General features: G+C 28.7%; 2 protein-coding genes across 15 annotated transcripts in view; one reads left to right on the forward strand and one right to left on the reverse strand.

The window, feature by feature from the left end:
- Positions 1-20,894, forward strand: part of LOC127290557 (caveolin-1-like) — a 253,523-nt gene that overhangs the window by 193,763 nt on the left and 38,866 nt on the right. For 2 of the 3 annotated variants that reach the window (XR_007844381.1, XR_007844382.1), the window contains exon 4: positions 3,791-3,955. Coding sequence is in view for 1 of the 3 variants with exons in the window: in XM_051319234.1 (XP_051175191.1) it covers positions 3,791-3,795 (5 nt within the window). In the remaining 2 variants the exon portion in view is untranslated. Of the gene's footprint in view, positions 1-3,790; positions 4,751-20,894 lie in introns of those variants that run through there. The other variant, XM_051319234.1, reaches the window with a different exon arrangement.
- LOC127290541 (nuclear factor 1 X-type) overlaps positions 1-20,894 on the reverse strand; it is a 64,033-nt gene that overhangs the window by 17,925 nt on the left and 25,214 nt on the right. For 9 of the 12 annotated variants that reach the window (XM_051319202.1, XM_051319195.1, XM_051319191.1 and 6 more), the window contains 4 exons: positions 9,496-9,687; positions 9,198-9,381; positions 2,626-2,679; positions 2,168-2,266 (listed from right to left, as the gene is read on the reverse strand). In XM_051319202.1, the coding sequence (XP_051175159.1) occupies positions 2,168-2,266; positions 2,626-2,679; positions 9,198-9,381; positions 9,496-9,687 (529 nt within the window). The remainder of the gene's footprint in view (positions 1-2,167; positions 2,267-2,625; positions 2,680-9,197; positions 9,382-9,495; positions 9,688-20,894) is intronic. The other 3 variants (XM_051319192.1, XM_051319194.1, XM_051319198.1) reach the window with 2 other exon arrangements.

Consider the following 20,894-nt stretch of genomic DNA (forward strand, 5'->3'; position numbering starts at 1 on the left):
CTGTCGCGCCAAACTGTATACACACACACATATATATATATATACAAGGCTGTGCGCATAAGATAGCAAAATTCGACTTTGACGTTCTCAAACATTTACCCTTCGCTTTGAGTTTATTTGCTTTCGAGATTAACTTGCAAAATTCATATATACATATTTTGTAAATTCTCTATGTTCGAAATAGCGGAGAATTTTACAATTTTTTTTTTCCTCAATATTTTCACTATATATATATATAGATATATGTGTAAAATGAAGTAAAGAACATAATAAATTCGTTCAACATTTTCTCTTTTGATTGAAAGAAAATTTTTTTTTTATACTTCTTCAAAAAAAAGGGGAATATTTTTTTTTTATTTATAAAAGCTGAATAATAAATTAATAATAATATAAAAAATAAAATTAGCTGAATTTCAGTAAATGTGGTTTTTAATTAATGTTTAGCATTATTTTAAAATCAGAAAGCGATTCTTAATTTAGAAAATTTTTAAGTTGAGTAATTATTAAATAATGTTTTATATAGTTCAAGCTGTATAAGAAAAATTTGAAGAAATTGTTGAAATTGAAGAATTTGTTTTGAAGAAAAATTTAAAAACGTTGCAGCAAAACTTTTCTTTATTTAAGTAACAACGTAACGAGTTGGTCTTAATTTAAGACAATTTTCAAGCACAGTGTATTACTGTTACATATAGTTAAAATTTTAATTAACAGAAGAAATTTACAAGAAAGATATTTAAAAATGGAAAATTTTTTCTTAATTTAAGTACCAGGGTCTTAAAGACAGTCTTAATAATATTAATACCCATTTTAAATGCAATAATTGGATATTTAGTGAATTTAATTTAACAGTCAGTTAACATGAAAAAATTATGAAATATTTTTTTTAATACTTTTTTTTCTACTCTAGCGTCACTTCCGCTATTTCCAAACTGCTTCTCTATTTTCCTCTATCTCTCTCTCCCTCTCTCACTGCCCACTTCGCGACTGAACGAAAATTGCTTTTTCATCCACATGAGCGCGCGGGTCTTCTAGACTCGCGGAGAGGTTCAACATTAAAAAATGGGAAAAATTCTACTCTCGCGGCTTTTTGAATTGAAACACGGAGTTTGAGAATGTGTTGGAGCATTGTTAACAAAAAAGCAAGTGTGCATAGCTCGATTCTTTATACACGCTCGCTATAGGAAGAGAGCGCGAATCTCAATTTTCACACGTTCTTCGTTTCTTTCTTTTTTTTTTTTTTTCTATACATGAAAAATCAGCTTTCTCACTTTCCAACATTGGTTTCTAAAATAAGAGCGAGAGAGAGAGGAAAAAAATGGCCTAGAGTCACGCACGATTTTCGTGATTTGAAAAGAAAAATTACATATGTGAAAGTTTAATTAGAAAACTATTTTTCTATTTTCTTTAGTTAAAAAAAAAATTCCCTCACGTATTTTCATAAATAGAAAAAAGTTATTTTTTTCTCTGCGGGAAAATTGAATGAAAAAGTTAATAATTGCGCTAAATAAAAAGTTTAAAAAAAAAAATTTTTTATGGAACGAAGAAGGAGACTTGGTGCGAGGAGGCTCTAAAGCTCTGAGGCCGTGAGCATTGTTCGCTTCTATTAATACGCGGGGTTGCATACTAATCTACTGCACAGAGAGCGGATCACACTTGCATTTGTCGAGGCATTTCGAGACACGATTCTCAATACTCGTTCCCATGCCCTATTATTCCATTTACCACTTTAATAATTAAAAAATTTAATATTCACTAAAAAAAAAAAAACTCAAATTTTTCTAATATTCTCAATTTCAAAAAAAAAAAATATTTTTATCAATTTGAATACAAAAAATAATGAATGATGACATTTCAAATAACATTAGTTTTTAAAGAATGAAAAATCTGTGCCAAAAAAAGGGTTTGTTGCAACGACTACAGAGGATGCTTTCAAAAGGCAGAGTTCGGCGTTTACCTTTCGAAAGCATCCACATTGGAATTTTTTCACAAATAATCCTGTTAATGTATTATTATATATATACTATATATTATAAATTTTTTTTATAGACAAGAAAGGAGAATTTTTTTTTTGATTTTTTAAAAAATATATTATCCTAAATAAATTTTTTTTTTTTTTGGGAACTTTAATAAAAACACATTGAATTCGATTTGAAAAGAATCGTCGTACCTTTTGAAAGCATCCAGAGCTCCTTGGAGCTGAAAACACCTGTCGCGAGGATTGTATCGTTGCATACGACACCATTATACAGTTCGTGGTAACCTGCACCTGGGAACAAACCCAATCGATAATTTTTTCTTATCGATAAACGATCGTTCCTTGGAAAATTATTTTTTTTGTAAATTTGATTTTAGATTTGTTTTTGAAATTTTATATGAAAATATCCTTTTGAAAATGATGCGAGAATTAATTGATTAAAAAAAAAGAAAAAATTAAGGGTCTGTGACACTTGATTGTATTTTAATTTTTTATTAAATGAAGTTTTTGAGAATTTTCAAAAAAAAAAATTCAAATTTGTCGCATACCCCTAATAGTGTCAAAAGTAATGAAAAACAAAAACAATTTTAAGAAAACAAGACCTTTTATAAGTTTATAGACTAATTTCTTCTTTTTAAGCTCATGCATACCTTTACGTCGCCTTTCTTCTTCTTTATTAGCATTACAGATACCATTCAGCACCTCTGGAAGCATAAAAAAAACTAATTTAATACAAAAATTATATTTATGAAAATTACATTTATCGTTTAATCGTATAGGAAAAATTTTTTTAAAAAGGAACGAAAAATAATAAGTAATAACAATTTATTTTATTACATTTATTATTTATTTACATGTTTACAGGCTTACAAAAAGAAAACAAAATAATATTATAAAACTAGTAGTTCAAGACGTTATTTTTTTTTTGGAATTAATTTTCCTTTTTAAAAATGAAATTGCGATGAAAACATAGTGTTGAGCGGAAAATGTGACAAAATTCATAAATAGGTATAGTAAAAAATTCAAAACTGCAAGATTTTCGGTCAATTAAAACTACATAGCTAATCTTCATCAGTCATCAAGCACCTAAAGTCACTTCACGTCGTTAGCTTCCCTGTCACACGGTGTTTTATATCGTGTGATCTTACGCAAATCTCATTACGCAACATATCACTAAAATACACGAGAGCCCAGAACGTTCGACTTCTTCAGGGTGAAGAATTTTTTTTTTTTATTTTATTTTATTTTCCTGGTGATTTACAATCTCTGAGTGTAAAAATAAAAATTCCATATAACAATTTTGACTTTTCGAAATTTAAAGAAACAAAAAAAAATTCTATGGATTGTATTCGAATCTGATGCTTTTATTGTAATCGCGCAATGATGAAATGTTTTTCTTTTAGAAATCTTTTTTCTTCTTCTTTTGACAAATCTATTTCTGATATTATATCTTCTTTTACTATAATTATTTTTTGTAAGTCAAATATATTGAAATGTTAAAATATTAAAGTATGATTTCAAAACAGGAATAATTTATTCAAATATAGGAACAAAAAATATTTGTGCATTTAAATTAAATACCGTTTATTTGAGTCAATAATTGTTTGTGTTTTCAACTAAACATTCGTTTAATAATTTCTCTATTATTACAGTGAATAAAAATAAGAAAATTATACTATAAAAATATATGAAAGATATATTTGTGATAGTAAAAAAGGTTTGTACATGCATTATAATTATGTGAATGATATTTTATTAATAAAAAATTATATTAAAAATCAAAATTATATCATGTGAATAATAATATTGTTTCAGAATGATGGCAAGAGACAAATACGACTGAATGTTAATGAGAAGCAGACACATGTGAACGAAATAAACTAATAAATGAGTGAGAAATTTCACGTAGCCGATCTCGCTGTGGAACTGAAAAAATCACGAACAGAGGACCCGTCATTAAAAGTCAAGAATCGTAGTAATGTGAGTCAAAAGGTGTACATAAAACAACATAAAACAAGAAAACCTAAAAACATGAAACACCGCAACTTGAAAATACAAATCATAAAACATAGACCCAGGAAACGTGAAAACAAACACATAGTACACATACATGACTCAATCCTGAGTTAATTATGACCAAATCGTAAGTCACGTGCGTCATTCATGACCAAATCGTTAGTCATTAGTGACTCATTCGTGAGTTCTTCGTCACCAAATACTAAAACACGAATTACAAACGTGTCTAAGAAAAAGTCACGAATTCTTAGGCGCGTTTCAAATTCGTGACTTTTTTCTTAGGCGCATTTCTAATTCGTGACATTTTTCTTAGGAGCATTTCTAATTCGTGACTGTTTCGTGACTTTTTTCTTAGGCGCATTTCTAATTCGTCACTTTTTCCTTAGGCGCATTCTAATTCGTGACTTTTTTCTTAGGCGCGTTTCTAATTCGTGACTTTTTCGTGACTTTTTTCTTAGGCGCATCCTAATTCGTGACTTTTTTTCTTAGGAGCATTTCTAATTCGTGACTTTTTCGTGACTTTTTTAGGCGCATTCTAATTCGTGACTTTTTTCTTAGGAGCATTTCTAATTCGTGACTTTTTCTTAGGCGCATTCTAATTCGTGACTTTTTCGTGACTTTTTTCTTAGGAACATTTCTAATTCGTGACTTTTTTCTTAGGAACATTTCTAATTCGTGACTTTTTTCTTAGGAACATTTCTAATTCGTGACTTTTTCGTGACTTTTTTCTTAGGCGCATTCTAATTCGTGACTTTTTTTCTTAGGAACATTTCTAATTCGTGACTTTTTCGTGACTTTTTTCTTAGGCGCATTCTAATTCGTGACTTTTTCGTGACTTTTTTTCTTAGGAGCATTTCTAATTCGTGACTTGTTTTGAGAGAATTCCTAATTCTTGACACTACACTCCACGACACAAATAATGCGTGACCGTCCTTGCATTAAATAATAATTTTGCGATTTTTTAAAATAACTCTTTTTATGTGACAATAAATTTCCGATTCATTAAATCGAAACTAATTTTACAGTTAATTAATTTTGAAATAACCCTACATTTTCTTTATAAGTCAACCATTTGATAAATTTTTTTGTTTTTTATGTTATTATTTATTTATATATACTTTTTTCGCACAAAATCTAAGAGAAACTAGTTATAATTTTTCAAACAATGATTTTATTGGAATATTGCCATTAAAAATTACATTATATGACAGGAGACTAAATTACTTTCAATATACATTTATATATTAAAGATATATATACAAGACCGACAAGCGAGTATTTAAATCATAAAACTTACACGTTTTGCGTAATAAATAAACCGGAAATGAATTTTCAAGTTTCAATTTCTAGTCCCTGCTTATATATTAGCACAATAAATATACATGTATATATGAAATTTCATGCTTATTCAATTTTCACGATTTTAAGTGTTTAAAACTGTGAAAATATCACGACAGCTGCAAAATAATAATTCCTTTTAGCTTCAAATTCAATCTTCATTATACTATATACATATATATATATACCTATATGTATATGCATTTGTGGATATGTAGATGATTAATTTATTTACATTGGAGAGTAATAATAGCCCAGCGTTGACGCTCTTTCTATATATACATAAACACAAATTGCAAATAATGGCATGGAAAAATTTTTCAAGGTCACTCTTGAGGAAATACGAAAATGCTTTTTGTTATAAATTATTTAAAAGAAAAATAATAATTAAGATATGCGAACTATTTTGTTTTATACTCGGAAGCAATTTAAAAAAGCTTTGTCTTAAATTTAGTATAGAGCTTTTGATTTTTCTTTCAGTCTTCTAAGACCAATTGCTTCAAGTAAATATTTATTTATCAGTCAAATATCATTGTTTGAATGAAATAATTTTTTTTGAGTATATGTATAGAGGGATAAAATTAATTCGAGATTAAAACGAGGAAATTTAGGTTGATTTTTATCATAGTGAATATTCGCGAGAAGCATATTTTAAATGATGATGAAAGATAAATTAAGAATGATATTCGTTCCATGTAATTAAAGGCTGTGCGGTAGTAAATTTAAAATGAATAGCGACACAAGAAGAGCGGTCGTAGAATTCACAAAACCCTTATAGGCGAGCTAAATATCGCACAGGCCGTGCGCGATTGCGTAAGTAACATCTAGTCTTATGCACAAGTGTTGAAGTAGAAGACAGGTGCCTCTCTCAGAATTCTCGGTGTAAATGCATTTTCGTATGCACTGTTTTAGAAGCACTTGCGCCTATTCAAAATAGTTCCTCTTTCTCACTCTCTATTTTTCACCGCAGAGACCGCACAAAATTTTCCCCAAATTAAAATCTCCCAATAATACTGTTAACATTTTCTTTAATTTACAATATATTTAAATTAGAAAAAAATTCAATATTTTTGAATTTAAATAAAAATAGTCAAGAAAAAGAAAATATTTGAGAAATGATACAATTTTTTAATAAAACGGGAATAAAAAGATTTTTTTTTTTTACCAAAGATTTTGAATTTTAAAGATGAAAAATTGTGTGTCTTTCTTCATTTGAAAATTACATATTCAAAGGAGTTGAAGCATATAAACGTGTCTAGTCTTATGCGACACGATCAACATCATGAAAATTCCAGAGGTTCCTAAAATATACAACATGCCACAATACTATAAACCTAGAGGCTGCCAAGACCAATTTCATAGAGAAGTAAAGCTTTTACGTTTACATACACATAAAATATGTTAGTCACTTTACTTAATGAGATAAACATCAAGAAAATGCTATTAACAATTACCTTTCTACTAAATGGCCAACATCCTCCCGCATATAATATTTCCAAATTGCAAATATATGTTATGTACAGTTTGCGTAAAATATTATTTTCCTCTTATTTTTCATTTAAATTATTTTTTATTAAAATTTTGGCAAAAAAAAAATATTACTAAATCAAAAAGTAATACTACTAAAAATTAGTGAAAATTTCTACTAATTCAAATTTAGAAATTTTCTGAAAAAATAAATTTGTCTCCAAATAAATTTATTTGTCTAAATAAACGTATTTAAATCAAAAAATAATATTTATCTCAGAGACAAATTTAAATATATTTTTATCTAATTCAAAAACAAGTTTGAAATAAATAATTTCTGGATATAAAAATGTCAAAATGAAGATTAGTGTTAATGATAATAAATAACACACATATATATTTTGAGGGAGGTAGCCATATGGGAGAAGAGTTTGGGAAATCGAGAGGAAGAAAATCTGGAACGGTTAACACGCGCCTAACCTACCCCATTACATGTCTTGGCAGCTTCTTCTTCTTCTTCTTCTTCTTCTTTTTCTTCTTGTTCTTCATTTTTTTTTCTCATGAATGTAGTGCGGTAGGCCTGGCCAATTTTTACGTCAACCGGCTGTAAACATTAGAAACGTGGCTGCCAAAGCCGTGTATGTATAACCGTGTAACTCACATAGTGTTTCTTGAGCCAGCAGCCAAAAACTATGCTTTCGATTCATGAGTCAATTCAAGCCAGGTATCGTGTGCGTGATATAAACTTCCAGAGAGACCACGTGGAGAGAGAACACGTGCGTTTTTACTCCAAGAATGAGAATGGATTTCAAAACTCTTTTTTTTTTGTCAAAAACCAGTTGATTTTGTTGCAGGAATAATTGTGGAGTTTTTATTCGATTGAAATTATCATCGATTGGAGTTATTTTAAATTGGAATTATTATCCATTAGAAAAACTTTTGATTAGAGTTTGGAGTTTTCCTCTGTATTAGATCCTTACTTGTTTGGAATTAGCCGAACTATTGTGGATTCAAATAATTTTGTATTGGAGTTTTCTTCGATTGGAAAAGAATAATTTCGAATTTGAACATTTCTTCGATTGGAATTATCCTCGACTGGAGTCAATCTAAATTGGAATTATGATTCATTAGGATTACATTCGATTAGAGTTATTATCGATTGAAGTTTTCCTCAAGTAGATCATTTTTCCTTGATTGTAATTATTCTGAATTGAAAACTATTATCGTTCAGAATAATTTTGTATTGAAATTTTCCTCGATTGGAGTTTCCTTTGATTGGATTTAATTTCGATTACAATAATTTCCAATTGAATTTTTCCTCGATTGGAGTCATTCTCAATTTGAATGATCATCTAGTAGACTGTTTTTCGATCGAAGTTATCATCGATTGGAATTATCATCGATTGGAGTCGTTCTCAATTTGAATTATCATCTATTCGATTAATTTTCTATAGGAATCTTCCTCGATTGAAGTTTCCTTCGACTGGAATTATCCTCAATTACAATAATTTTCAATTTAATTCTTCCTCGATTGGAGCCATTCTGAATTTGAATTATCATCTATTATATTAATTTTCTATTTAAATTTTCCTCGATTGGAGTTTCCTTCGATTAGAATAATTCTCGATTGGAGTCAATTTTCAATTAAATTTATCGTCAATAAGAAAAATATTTTTCTAGATTAAAATTATCATCAATAAGAAGAATTTTTTTTCATAGATTGAAGTTATCATCGATTGGATGATTAAAAATTGCATTATTTGTATCATATGTGTTGACGTGTTCGAAGTGAGTGGTTAAGGATCGTTTGATGATGAGAGACAGCACATATATATATATATATATATATAAAGAAGGAGAATGGGTGTAAATACACGAGGATGAGATCGGTGTGTCGAGCATGTCATGGGGACCCAGTGAAATTGGCAAGACGTTCCAAGAAACTTTGAATCGAAGCCGAGTGGAGTATAGCGGTTGTTAGTTTGAATGAATGGTTGTACGAGAATGAATGAACGAATAAGCGGGGCCGTTGGCTCGAGACGAGAAAATGAATACTCGATTCCAAATCTGCTATATACGCGCATTTCATATATGATAGTAAAAGAGTAAAAAAAAAAGGGGGGAGGGGTGGAGAATTGGCGATTAAAAATGTATCGGACTTTCAGGGACAAACAAATTTTATCAGAACACATCGTTCTTTCTGTTTAGAAAAAAAGATTTAAAAAATTGTAAAGGTACAATTTTCTATTCTAGGATTTTTTTTTCCAATTGCTTCCTTTTCCTATGCTGTAATTTTGCGTTCGAATTTTTTCAGTTCCACGACACGCGAGTACTATTTTTTTTTTTTTAACGAAAAAATAGATGGGGAAAAAAAAATTAATAAGAATAATTAATTATTTACCGTGACTGGTAATGAAGTTGGCGAGATAGAGGTCGAGTTCCCGGACGGAGACATTGATGTGGTAAGGATTAACACAGAGACCCGGTTGAGCACATTCTGCAGTCTTTTCCAATCTTTCGCCGTCTGTCGATTCCAATGGAATCGCTTTAAATAGAATTACCATCACTAGGTCCAATCTCCATACCTGAGAAATAGAATGCCAAAAAAATTAAATTCCCACTACGGAAAAATAAATTATTATTAATAAATAAATTAGTATTAATAATTTTATCAATTATTATGAATTATTGATATTTACCTTGTCCGCTTGTCGCAGACAATCGATTCGACGCATTTTTCCCTTTTGATCAGGATTACTTAGAACACACATGGCCGGCCTTTTTCCCGTGATACTGAGGACAAAGTCCTCTCGATATTCTTGCGTTATATCTTTTCTTAACTTTCCTAGAAGCCGCGAAGCCCATTTTTGTTTTACCTCCAGTTTTTCGTTCTGAAACACAAAATAGAAGCAAAAAAAAAAAATTATTCTTAATTCCATAAATTCTTTGAGAGAAATTAGAAAAGAGAGATTTTTTTTTTTTGAAAAATTGAAGGCAAACGAACTCATCCTGACGTGGACAAGCGCGAGGAGAGTAGCGACGACCTCAAGAGTGTTATATGGTTTGAAACATATGCAGCGCACGCGATCGGACCTCTTGCACATGTGGAATAGTAAATACAGTGCACACACAAAGTCCCTGAGAAATGCATTGAAAGTGCATGGAATGCATCGATGCAGCACCAGTCACGGAGCGCTATCTATCCTGCCTAGCCCATGTGCACCTTGGAGCATTACAACATGTGAAATCTTCACTATATATATACATTGTATTTCCATAAAAAGAAAAAAATAGTAAAAAAAAAAAAAAAATTTATCCTGACGGAAATATAAATAAGATTTATATTTACTTCTCTTTTTTTGGGGATTAAATATTTATTTGTTTCAAATACAGAAATTATTTAAATATATTTTAATTGGTTCAAATAAAAATTAATAGCAAATAAATATTTGCTACTATTATTTTTTAGTCAAGTATACGATTATTTGAATTAAATAAATTTTTTTTTCACTGCAAATAAAAATTATTTTAAAACAAATAAATATTGTCTCTGGAGATAAATATAATTTTTTCCCTTTGGTGTTGGAATTTTTTTTCTAATTCAATTTTCATTGAATAAAAGTAGAAATTGGTGTTTAAAAAAAAAAAATAGATACACAGATTGTATCAATTAAAAATCAATAGGTATTCATGTGTGTTTGCACAGGGAGAGTGTTAGACTGTGAAAACTAACTCGTTATAAATGGCAAAGAAGGGGATATAATACTTACGGTGCATCGTGTGCATTAATCCTATCAAGTATGCCAAGTGTGAAAGAGTTTACGAATGTACAAGTATTCCGACAGGCGCATTACATATATAGGTGCGGTAGTTGACACTAGCGCACGAATAATAAATTTTTCTTTTTTTTTCTCTCTCTCTCCTTTCTTTTCATGGAAGGAAAAACTTTTAAATTTTCAAAAATTTTTATTTTATACTATGGAAAAAAATGAATTTCATTCAAATAATTCATTCAAGAAATATTTATTTGTATCAAAAAAAAAAATATATATTTTTTTAACCAAATAAACTGTATTTAAATCAATAATTTCTTTATTTGAAACAAATACCAATTATTCTCAAATAATAATAATTTGCATTTGAAATAATAATTATTTAATACAAAAAAAATAATTATTTAATACAAAAAAAATAATTATTTAATACAGAGAAAAAAATATTTACCAGATAGGTTTCACTAGAATAGCAAAAGATTTAACTGAAACAAGTAAAATTTTTGCTACTACAGTGAAACATTTCGCTGTTCCAGGTAAATATTATTTTTCCGTAAAGAATAATAATATTTAATACAAAAAATAATTAAATACAGAGAATAATTATTTAATCAAAATGTTTATTAGAGAAAAACCGATTATTTAAATCAAATAAATTTGTTTTTTCAATGTAAATAAAAAAACGTAATTTACATTAAAATTGTAAATTGTAATAGGGGGAAAAAAAACCAAATTTTTCACTCAATTTAAAATTTTAATTAGTTCGATAAATGAGATTTTGACTTTCTCTGATTTTCCGAGTGGAAATGATCATTGGCTATTGTCATATGACAAGCTATATAGTGAATTTTGAATAGTGGAAATCCAAATGAAACAGAAAATCCCCGACAGAATTTCGTTGCACCGGGATGTAAACAAGGGACGCATCAATTTATAAAGCGTTTAGAGAGAGAGAGAGGACATCGAAAGTGATCGATCAACGGACAGGATTGCGGTGAAATCGAACCTGGAAACTCGTTCCCAAAATTCTGAATGCAACGTTGAGTCCCCGTTTGATCGTACGATGAACATATATATACATGAAAATCCTGAACAATTTTCCGCAATGCGAACGAATAGTGGACAGGGCAAAAAAAAAAAAAAAATTTTACAAAAAAAGACAAAGAGAGAAAAAAAAATTAACCAGAAGTCGTAATTTTAAACTAGGAGGCCGGTTTTGGAGACAAAGCGAGATACGAAAGAAGGAGATTCTCAGCGATTATTGGAACGCGGAAGAGCAGACTGCACGTCTATTTCCGTTATACTTCTTTTCCTCCCTTCATCTCACGTTCACCAAATTCTATTTTTCAAGGGTTGAGAAAATTGAGAATTTTTTTTTTATTTCTAAAAAAAAGAATAATTCAAGAGAATATGATAAAAACTCCAATATGTTGAATTTAAAAAAAGGAACAATTTTCAAGAAAAAAAAAAAGAATTATATGAATTAACCCCATCTGAAGAATAAAATTTGTTTTCCTGACCTCTTGAATATATTTCTAAAATGTTCATTTTTATAGGTAAAGCCTATAAGTGTATAATGAATCCCTCCCCCTCTTTCTTCCACTAAAGATCAGTGTTAAGTACTTGGCTCTTGGCCAGGTCCTTAATTTCGGTCGCTATTAAAGAAAGAAAAGTTTGTTACGTGTAATATCTTAATTACATAACGAGAAATAGGAGACTTGTTTATTTAGATGAATTATTTATATACAAATAGTAATAATAAATAATTGTGCTTAAATATACAAAAAATTAATATAAATATATTCCTATAAAAAAAAATATATAAAATACGTAAATTTTAAGGAAATGAAATGATTAAACTTTTTGTTATAACTTTAGCAATCCAAATGTAAGTTTTATCCAAGTGTCATTTAATTCATTTTTATCTTAGTTTTATTCTTTCTCTCTTTATTTAATTGTAAATTTTCGTGAACTAGTTTAATGAAATTTGTTTTAAATTTTATCCGCTATGACAATATTTCTTTTTACAAGAATAATTGACATTCTTATATAATATTAATATATCGTTCGAAAATAATGTGAAAATTTCAAAACTTTGCCAAATTTATATTATAAAAGTCATAGCAATTTTTCTCAATTGCGCAGAGAATTTTAAATAATGATTCGAAAATTTAAAAGAAAAGTTTTTTTTTTTTGAATGAAATATATTATATTATTTATATTAACACAATTTTTTTTTTGGTTATTTTAAACAAAATTTGTTTGGATTCAAATAAAAAAATTATTGATTCAATTAAAGTTTATTTAATTCAAATAAAAATTATTTACTCCAATGAAATATTTATTTGACAATAAATTAACAACGATCATTTGTATCAAATAAATTTTTATCATTGTAGTATGTATAAATTTCAATAGTTATTATCATTTGTAAATTTTCAGAATGACAAGAAATTGTTCGTAATTTACATATATTATAAGAGGGACCGCGAGAGAGAGAGAGAGAGAAGATTTTGAAAATTTCTCTCAACCAGTGTGTGAATCCGAAATATCGTCAAAGACGACAAGGTACACACAGCACATTGCAAGGCACGTCTTGCAAAAGTGATAAAAAGCAATGGCGTTGCTCCGTTCCGTGGACACTGATTCTGACACTAACGCAAACGCAAAACGCGAACGCAACAGCTGCCACCGATTTATTTTGGATTTCGTTTCGTTCGTGCGGGACCATCGCAAATGTGTGGCGCTTTTTTGTATTAGAATAAGTGTTTGTAAATGTGCTTTTTGTCTGTGTGTCTATATATATGTTTGTACCAATTTATGCTCTTGTGTTTGACATACATACATATACAGAAACATACATGTATATCTACCTAAACATATATACAGTAAGTACATATACATATTTATACAAATGCAGTATGTACATATACATACTTATACAAATACAGTATGTACATACAGATACCTATACAAGTACAGTAATATATACTTATACAAATACAGTAAGTACATACAGATACCTATACAAATACAGTAAATACGTATACGTGTGTATATATATATAGGTTAACACACATGACGGTTAGATTCGCTGGTGTCCCTCTTTACAATGTCTTTCCTCATCCCTCGCAGCATCCCACAGAGTCTGACATAGTATTCACGCCCCGCAAACTCTCCCGACCGTACGACGTCATTACCCGACTTGCCCCGCTAACTCCTCAGCCTCATGGGCTATTTTCAAGCGCGGGAAATAAAGCGCAGACTGCATTTTTAGCCTAAGAGCGACGGTCAGCTCATTTTCGTCCTCTTCAACTCCTCTACACACCAAAAGAGTTATATATATATATTCCGGGAACAGTCTTTTTGATACTTCTTTTCCTACTTTTCTTTGCGCGGACATCCTTTTTTTTATAATCTTTTTCTCCACCCCAAACTATAGATAAACGCTTCCTTTCATAATGAGCTTCGAAAAGAAAAAAAAAATTGCATACTTGAGATTTTTACGTTAATTGATATTTTTCTTTAGAAAAGTAGGTGTAAAAATTTTAATTTTACCCTTTTTCGAGAACAGGAAATTCGAAATAAATTTTTCAATATTTTTTTCTGTATTTTATAGGCGAAATTATAAGTGTGTACCAAATTTTAGTTCTCTAGGTAAAAAATGTAAAATTATTAGACTGTTTTTTTCGTCTGCTATACACAAAACGCATGCGCAGATTTCCGCCATTTTTAATAATTCATCTCTCACCTGAGTTGCAACAGTTTGCCCGCAAGAGCGCTAGTATCGCTAACTAAAAATGACTCGAAAATAAAAAATTGTCGTCAAATTTTTCTGAATTATAATAATTTTCAGCACTAACTTTCAGTAAAAATAAATAATTATAATTATATAATGCGATAATTGCGCTAAAAAAAAATTTCGAATATTTTGTATAAATTCCATATGTCTAAAAGGAGAACAAAGAAATATTGTTTGATAAATTTGTCACATTCTAGGATTTTGTTTTGTTTTTTTATTTTTATTTTATTTTATCTTTTATCGCAGCATCATGAGAACTAATATGTGAGCCAAACAAGCGCACGAGGCTCTTTGGCTTCTTGTCAATGCATTTAGATCAGAAGAATGTATGTCGTTAGACAAACATTATCGTGACCAGTGTCCTATGAAGGAACCTACTTTCTGCAGTTGAATCAATAATAAAAAAAAAATTTATTTTTAACTTTAATCACATTCTTCGTCTTCTGGTATTGTGAATACAAAAAAAAAAATTATAATTTTGCAAATTAACTTCATTGATTAGTATTTTTGATTTGTGCTTCGAATGAAGTTAATTTACTGTTTACAGGTTTTCCCTAAAAAACTTGATTTTTATTTTTCGTTTAAAAAAATGAAATTAAAAATTTTGAAATAAAAAAGAATATTTAATGGAAAAAAGAAAATTACAAAAGTGTAAGCATAAATTTAACATTGTTCTTTATAAAATTTACATCTCTCTTTTTTTTTCTTCACCCGGAAAGAATTTCAGAACATATTGCTTCGATGAGGCTCTAATTACAGTCTACATTGCTCTCTCTCTCTCTCCTCTCTCTCTCTCTCTCAAGTTTCTTCCCATTTCGTTGCAGTTTAGCGCTTGCATGAAGCTTTTTTATTGCCTCATTTGCCTTTTTCCAGGCCGCAAAATGAGTACAGTCGAAAAATAACAACCCCCCCCCCCCAAAAAAAAAAAAAACGACCGGGGCAAAAAAAAGGAGAAAAAAAAACCCCGACAGACAACCCTTTAACGCGCGCTCGAGAGACGGCGCGTAATTTTAACGGTGTAGCTTTAAACGATATTCGACTCTGAGAGAGGCGTCGCAAAAGTTTTTCGTTTTCGCCGAGGGGAAAAGGGGTTTTGGCTGATAGAGTGAGAGAGAGAGAGAGAGAAAAGCCTCGCGAAATAAGGGTGGGAACACAAAAGTATATAGCGAGAGGAAAATCAAGAAAGTCGGCGCCAAAGCCAGCGGGAGTTTTAATATTTAGATTCAATTACGAAAAGAAAGGAGAAGACATCGTTATGCGGCAAATTGTCGCAGTGAAGAAAAGTACAAAAAAAAAAAATTTCCCCTTTCCGTCGATTATCTCATTCAACTGTCATTTTTCATTATTATGAAATTTAATTTCCGATTTAATTATCCCTTTTCTATAGTGGAAAAATAGTTACGTGTTTTTACAATGTTTTTTTCATTGAGGAAAGACGGAAAAAACATACGTATGTACTTACGTGTTTTTACAATGTTTTTTTTCATTGAGGAAAGACGGAAAAAAACATACGTATGTACTTACGTGTTTTTACAATGTTTTTCCATTGAGGTAAAACGGAAAAAAACATACGTATGTACTTACGTGTTTTTACAATGTTTTTCCATTGAGGAAAAACGGAAAAAAAACATACGTATGTACTTACGTGTATGTATGTTTTTTTTCATTTTAGGGCAGTATTAGATAAAATAAACCATAAATTCTGTCAAAAATAGAACTTTCTATGGAAAGAAAAAATATAAAAAGATGTTTGAATGTAGAAAATTACAAAACATACAAACGCTCAAAAAAAAAAATATATATATATATATATAAATGGCGTAAAGTGCATTGATCGTATAGAGTAGTCGCTTAAATCTACGTTGAATGTGTACACCGACGCTTTTAGAGCCATTCAAGATCTCAAAAGGAACATAAGCAAGAGCACTTGGCTCTATACCATAAAAAGAAAATGCCATAAGGAACTCTTGGCATCATATCATAAATACGCGAATACCGACATGATTCAAGACAATGTTATAATTTACAAGAGAAAAAAAAAATTACATCATTCCTTCTCGAATACAATATTCGAAAGAGGGAAAACAAAATTTTACCAATGCTTGCAAAATCTGATTGTATTTCCAGGAAAAAAAAAATGATTCATTCTTTCCTATGCAAGAATGTAATCGAAAATCAATGAATGTAAAATTCTATTTTTAAAACTGATTTGTTTTAGCCATAAAAAAAGTGTCGAACTATTTTTTTAAAATTGTTTTTTCAATTTTCTTAAATTGAACGATATTATAAATCCTAAGAACAAAACATTAATTTTCTTTTCCAATAAATATTTACTGAACAAAATTTGTAGATATCAAATTTTAAACCGAATTTTTAAGCAAATCAAAATTCATTTAGAAAATTAAATAAAATTATTAAAAAATAAAAATTCTTTGATTTTTATGAGGAAATTCATTGAAAAATTTTTTTTTGTTTTTTGCCCGAAAATATAATTGAGCTTTCTTATAAGAGAATTTTCTTTCATTTGGCCAAAAGAGCACGTGGCTGATTCTTGGCGTTCGCCAAATCAACAAGACGACTATCCTGCGTACGAATTACGGGTTTACGAATCTTTGGCAGCAAGCAAAACCAAGGTTGTAATAGCCACGTGCACGCGAGATTCATTTTAAGCCACGTGTTTTGTTTCTCACATCATATACATAAATGCGCGAAATTTGTCATATCTCTTCTCGTTTCAATTATTCATATGATAATCTAAATACAAACATCTTTCAAAACATATTTTATTAATCGCATATAATCATCATTTGTTTTCCTTTTTACCGCGCATAGAATTTATGGAACTTTATAGGTTATATTTTTCATTCATACAAGCAGTTAATTTAAAAGTATCAAATTGATAATAAAAAAAAAAAAAAAAATATCAAAATGGTATGTAAAAAAATTTTGATCAATTTGGTAGGGGAGAGTTTAAGTATTTTAAGTAGTATTTTAATTATATAACCACTATATAAAAATTTATTTATTCTATTTTATGTGACTTTTAAATTTTAGATTAAAAGAAAATTCATTTTTTATCGAAAGTAAATCACTTATAAAACTTTTTGTGTCGATATATTCGTTTTGGCAAGTATAATATCTTTTTCAGCATTTATTTATGAATAATTTTCATTAAAAATAATTGTTAAATTATTAACAATAAGCTGAAAATTTTACATTTTGTTAAAAAATGCAGTGCGGGGCAAAATCGGGTACCAAACTGTGGGTCAAAACCGGATATATATATATATATATATATATATGCATTACACTATGCATATTTAAATTTTTTCTCCAAAGAATCGACGTGTTTGTTCCGAGATCGATGTTTAACTTTCGATATATCAGTTATTTACCATATCGATAGATAAATAAATAAATAAATGATTCTTTGTAAACCGAGAATTCCAAAAAGGTACCCGGTTTTGCCCCACTCTCCCCTACTAATATTATCATTTTGATAGTTTTGATAAACCAATTTGATACTTTTAGTGTCGATTTGATAGTTTAAGTACCGATTTGTTACATTTAGTACCATTTCGATACTTTTAGTACCAATTCGATACTTTTAGTACTAATTTGATACTTTTAGTACCGATTCGATACTTTTGGTACCAATTTGATTTTTTTTATTACCAATTTGATACTTTTAATACCAATTTTATACTTTCAAATTAACTGTGTATTGAGAACAATATTTATCTGCATTAAAATTGTTTAATTTATTTGTACATTAAAGAGAAATTTATTTGATTCAAATAATCGGCATACCTGACTACACAAAAAAAATCTAGTCTCATTTTTGTTGCAAATAAAAATAAGCCAATGTTAAACCACATAGACAGTGTATTATTAAATAAATATTTACTTGAACCAAATAATTTCTATTTAAATTAAATAAACTGTAGAATTTTGAATCAATAATTTCTATATTTAAAACAAGTAACATTTAATTGACTCAAAAATTATTTGGTTCAAGTAAATATTTATTTTATAATAATTAAGTAACTGATTATTTGAATCAAATAAATATTATTATATCAAATAAATAAATATTTTTTTTAGTGTAGGTAATAAAAAATTATTACCGTAAAGAATAATTTATGTTTACTCCAAAAAAAAAAAAAAAAAATTAATTAATTTCTCCAACAGTAAATAAAATAAAATAATTAATAATAAGAATTATTATTATTAATTATTTTATTTAACTTTTTTTTTTTTACTTATTTAAGAGAGTAATTTACTTTTTACTGATAAAAAGAGATAAAACCTGGAAAAAAATTGTCGAGGAAAAAATAGTTTGAATTGAATTATTAAACAAAGAGAATTCGTATATTAGTGATAAAGAAGATACGTTCTTTCAGTCATAAAATCTGTTATGTGTTTTGCGAGCATGTTACCGTTAAAAGAAGAAATAATTCAACTTAAGGGCTAATAAAAAAAAAAAAAAAAAGAAAAAGAAAGTTGTTTCTATGGAATTGAAGGTAATCCTTTAAGGCAAGAGGAAGTGGCCGTCGTTTGACTTCTATGCAATTTTTTCGTAAGTCTGAAGGCGGATTGCGAACGGGGAAAAATGTCTTTAACGGCGGGAGTTTGCCTCCCTCCATCGTTCAAAGGAGTTGAGGATGAGGTTAAATTCAGGCCACCCCCGTAAGTATACAGTGTGTAATCTATAGCCACGCGGTTCCTTGATATATATATATATATATATATATATATATAAATGTGTGTATATATATATATAGTCTAGATCGTCGGGGTACATGCATGCCACACATGCCTACAGTAACATGTATATATATATAGATATATCTCGCGCTATGCGCCTATCGATTCGGGTTTTTCGGGTGCAGGCCTCGTTTCGGCACTCGCGATGTACGTGACTCTCTCTCTCTCTCCCTTTCAATCGTATATGTGTTTGTATATATATATATATATGTATGTGTGGGTCTATATCCTATCAAAATTATATACCTTGCCTCTTTGACTTTACGAGATAGCCGCTTATGCTAATTGGCGAAACATCCCTCCCACACTTTCTCCCTCAAAACGATCCCATTTCCGTAATGAGACGCTAATCCTCTCTTTCTCTCTCTCTCTCTGATAATAATGGAAATTTCAAGACACTTTATTACTGTCAGACACTAAAAATTAGAAATTACACTCGGAATATTCTCTAGATTTTGTTCTCAAAATTATTGCTGTGAAAAGGATTTTCTAACAAAAAGAAACTGCAATAAAAAAATAGGTTGTTTTAAAAATTTTTTTTTGTTTTTTTTCATTTTTCAGTAAAATCACACAGAGAAAAGATATGTACTTGTTTCAGAGGTAAATAACTATTTTATGTGTGCTAAATAAAATTTTATTTTTGCTAAATATTTTATTTGTGCTAAATAATATTTTTTTTATTTAAACCAAATAAAATATTATTAGGCACTGGAGGCAAATTTTTATTTGCATCAAATAAATTTTCTATCTCTTTTGAATTGATTAAAATTTTAACTAATTTTAAATTAGTAACTTCATAGAAAATTAAAAGGCATTAAAATAAGCTACTCTCTAAATCTGAATCAGTAGAAATTTTACTAATTCAATCAGTACTTTTCATTTTAACTAAAGTTTCAGTTATTTTTTGAAATTTACTAATATAATTAATGAATATATAAGCAATAGAAACACAGAAAATTAAAAGGCATTAAAATAAGCTGCAACGCTTCTTATTTTAATCCAATTTTGCTTATTTTAATACCAAAATGAATTAAAATAAGCAAAATTGTATTAAAATAAGAAGCGTTGCAGCTTATTTTAATACCTTATAATTTTCTGTGTTAGTTTTTGCTTTTCAATTAGTTAAACTCTCTAAATCTGAATTAGTCATATTTCACTGATTAGCAGTAGAAATCTACTAATTGCCATAGCGAGAATTGAGCAACTGATAATTAGTAGAAATTTACTGATTCAATTAGTAAAATATCAATTACTGATTGAATCAGTAATATAAATATATGGCGGCGGCCACAAAATCTACTGATTTAATAGTTAATTTTAAAGTTTATGTTATGTAATGTCACTAATTTAAATTAGTTAAACTTTTTACTAATTCCGATTTAAAGAGGAAATATAAACGCGACAGTAAAATATTTCTCTCAAGTGTAAGATAAATTTTTTTAAAAGAGAAAAGGAGTCTTTTTTTAAAATGCAATATATTTTTAAGAAAGTAAATATTAAATTTTTAAATGTAAACAATTTAAAGAATCAAGAAAGTCTTAATAAAACTGAAAATAAAAACCTACTCCTTTTTTTTAAAAAATAAGATTTCCTTTATATTTAAAATGAAATCTTATATTCAATGGTAGAAAAAAAAATCTTTATTTTAAATTGTATTTTATAAAAACGTTTGTTGAATTTCTAAGTGGATTTTATAAACTAATTTAGTTGATAATATATATATATATATATATATATCAAAGAGGGGTAGTAACGT

This window comes from Leptopilina boulardi, unplaced genomic scaffold, assembly GCF_019393585.1.
Source record: "Leptopilina boulardi isolate dan_hultmark-lab unplaced genomic scaffold, ZJU_Lbou_2.1 LbouV2_70, whole genome shotgun sequence".
Lineage (NCBI taxonomy): Eukaryota > Metazoa > Arthropoda > Insecta > Hymenoptera > Figitidae > Leptopilina > Leptopilina boulardi.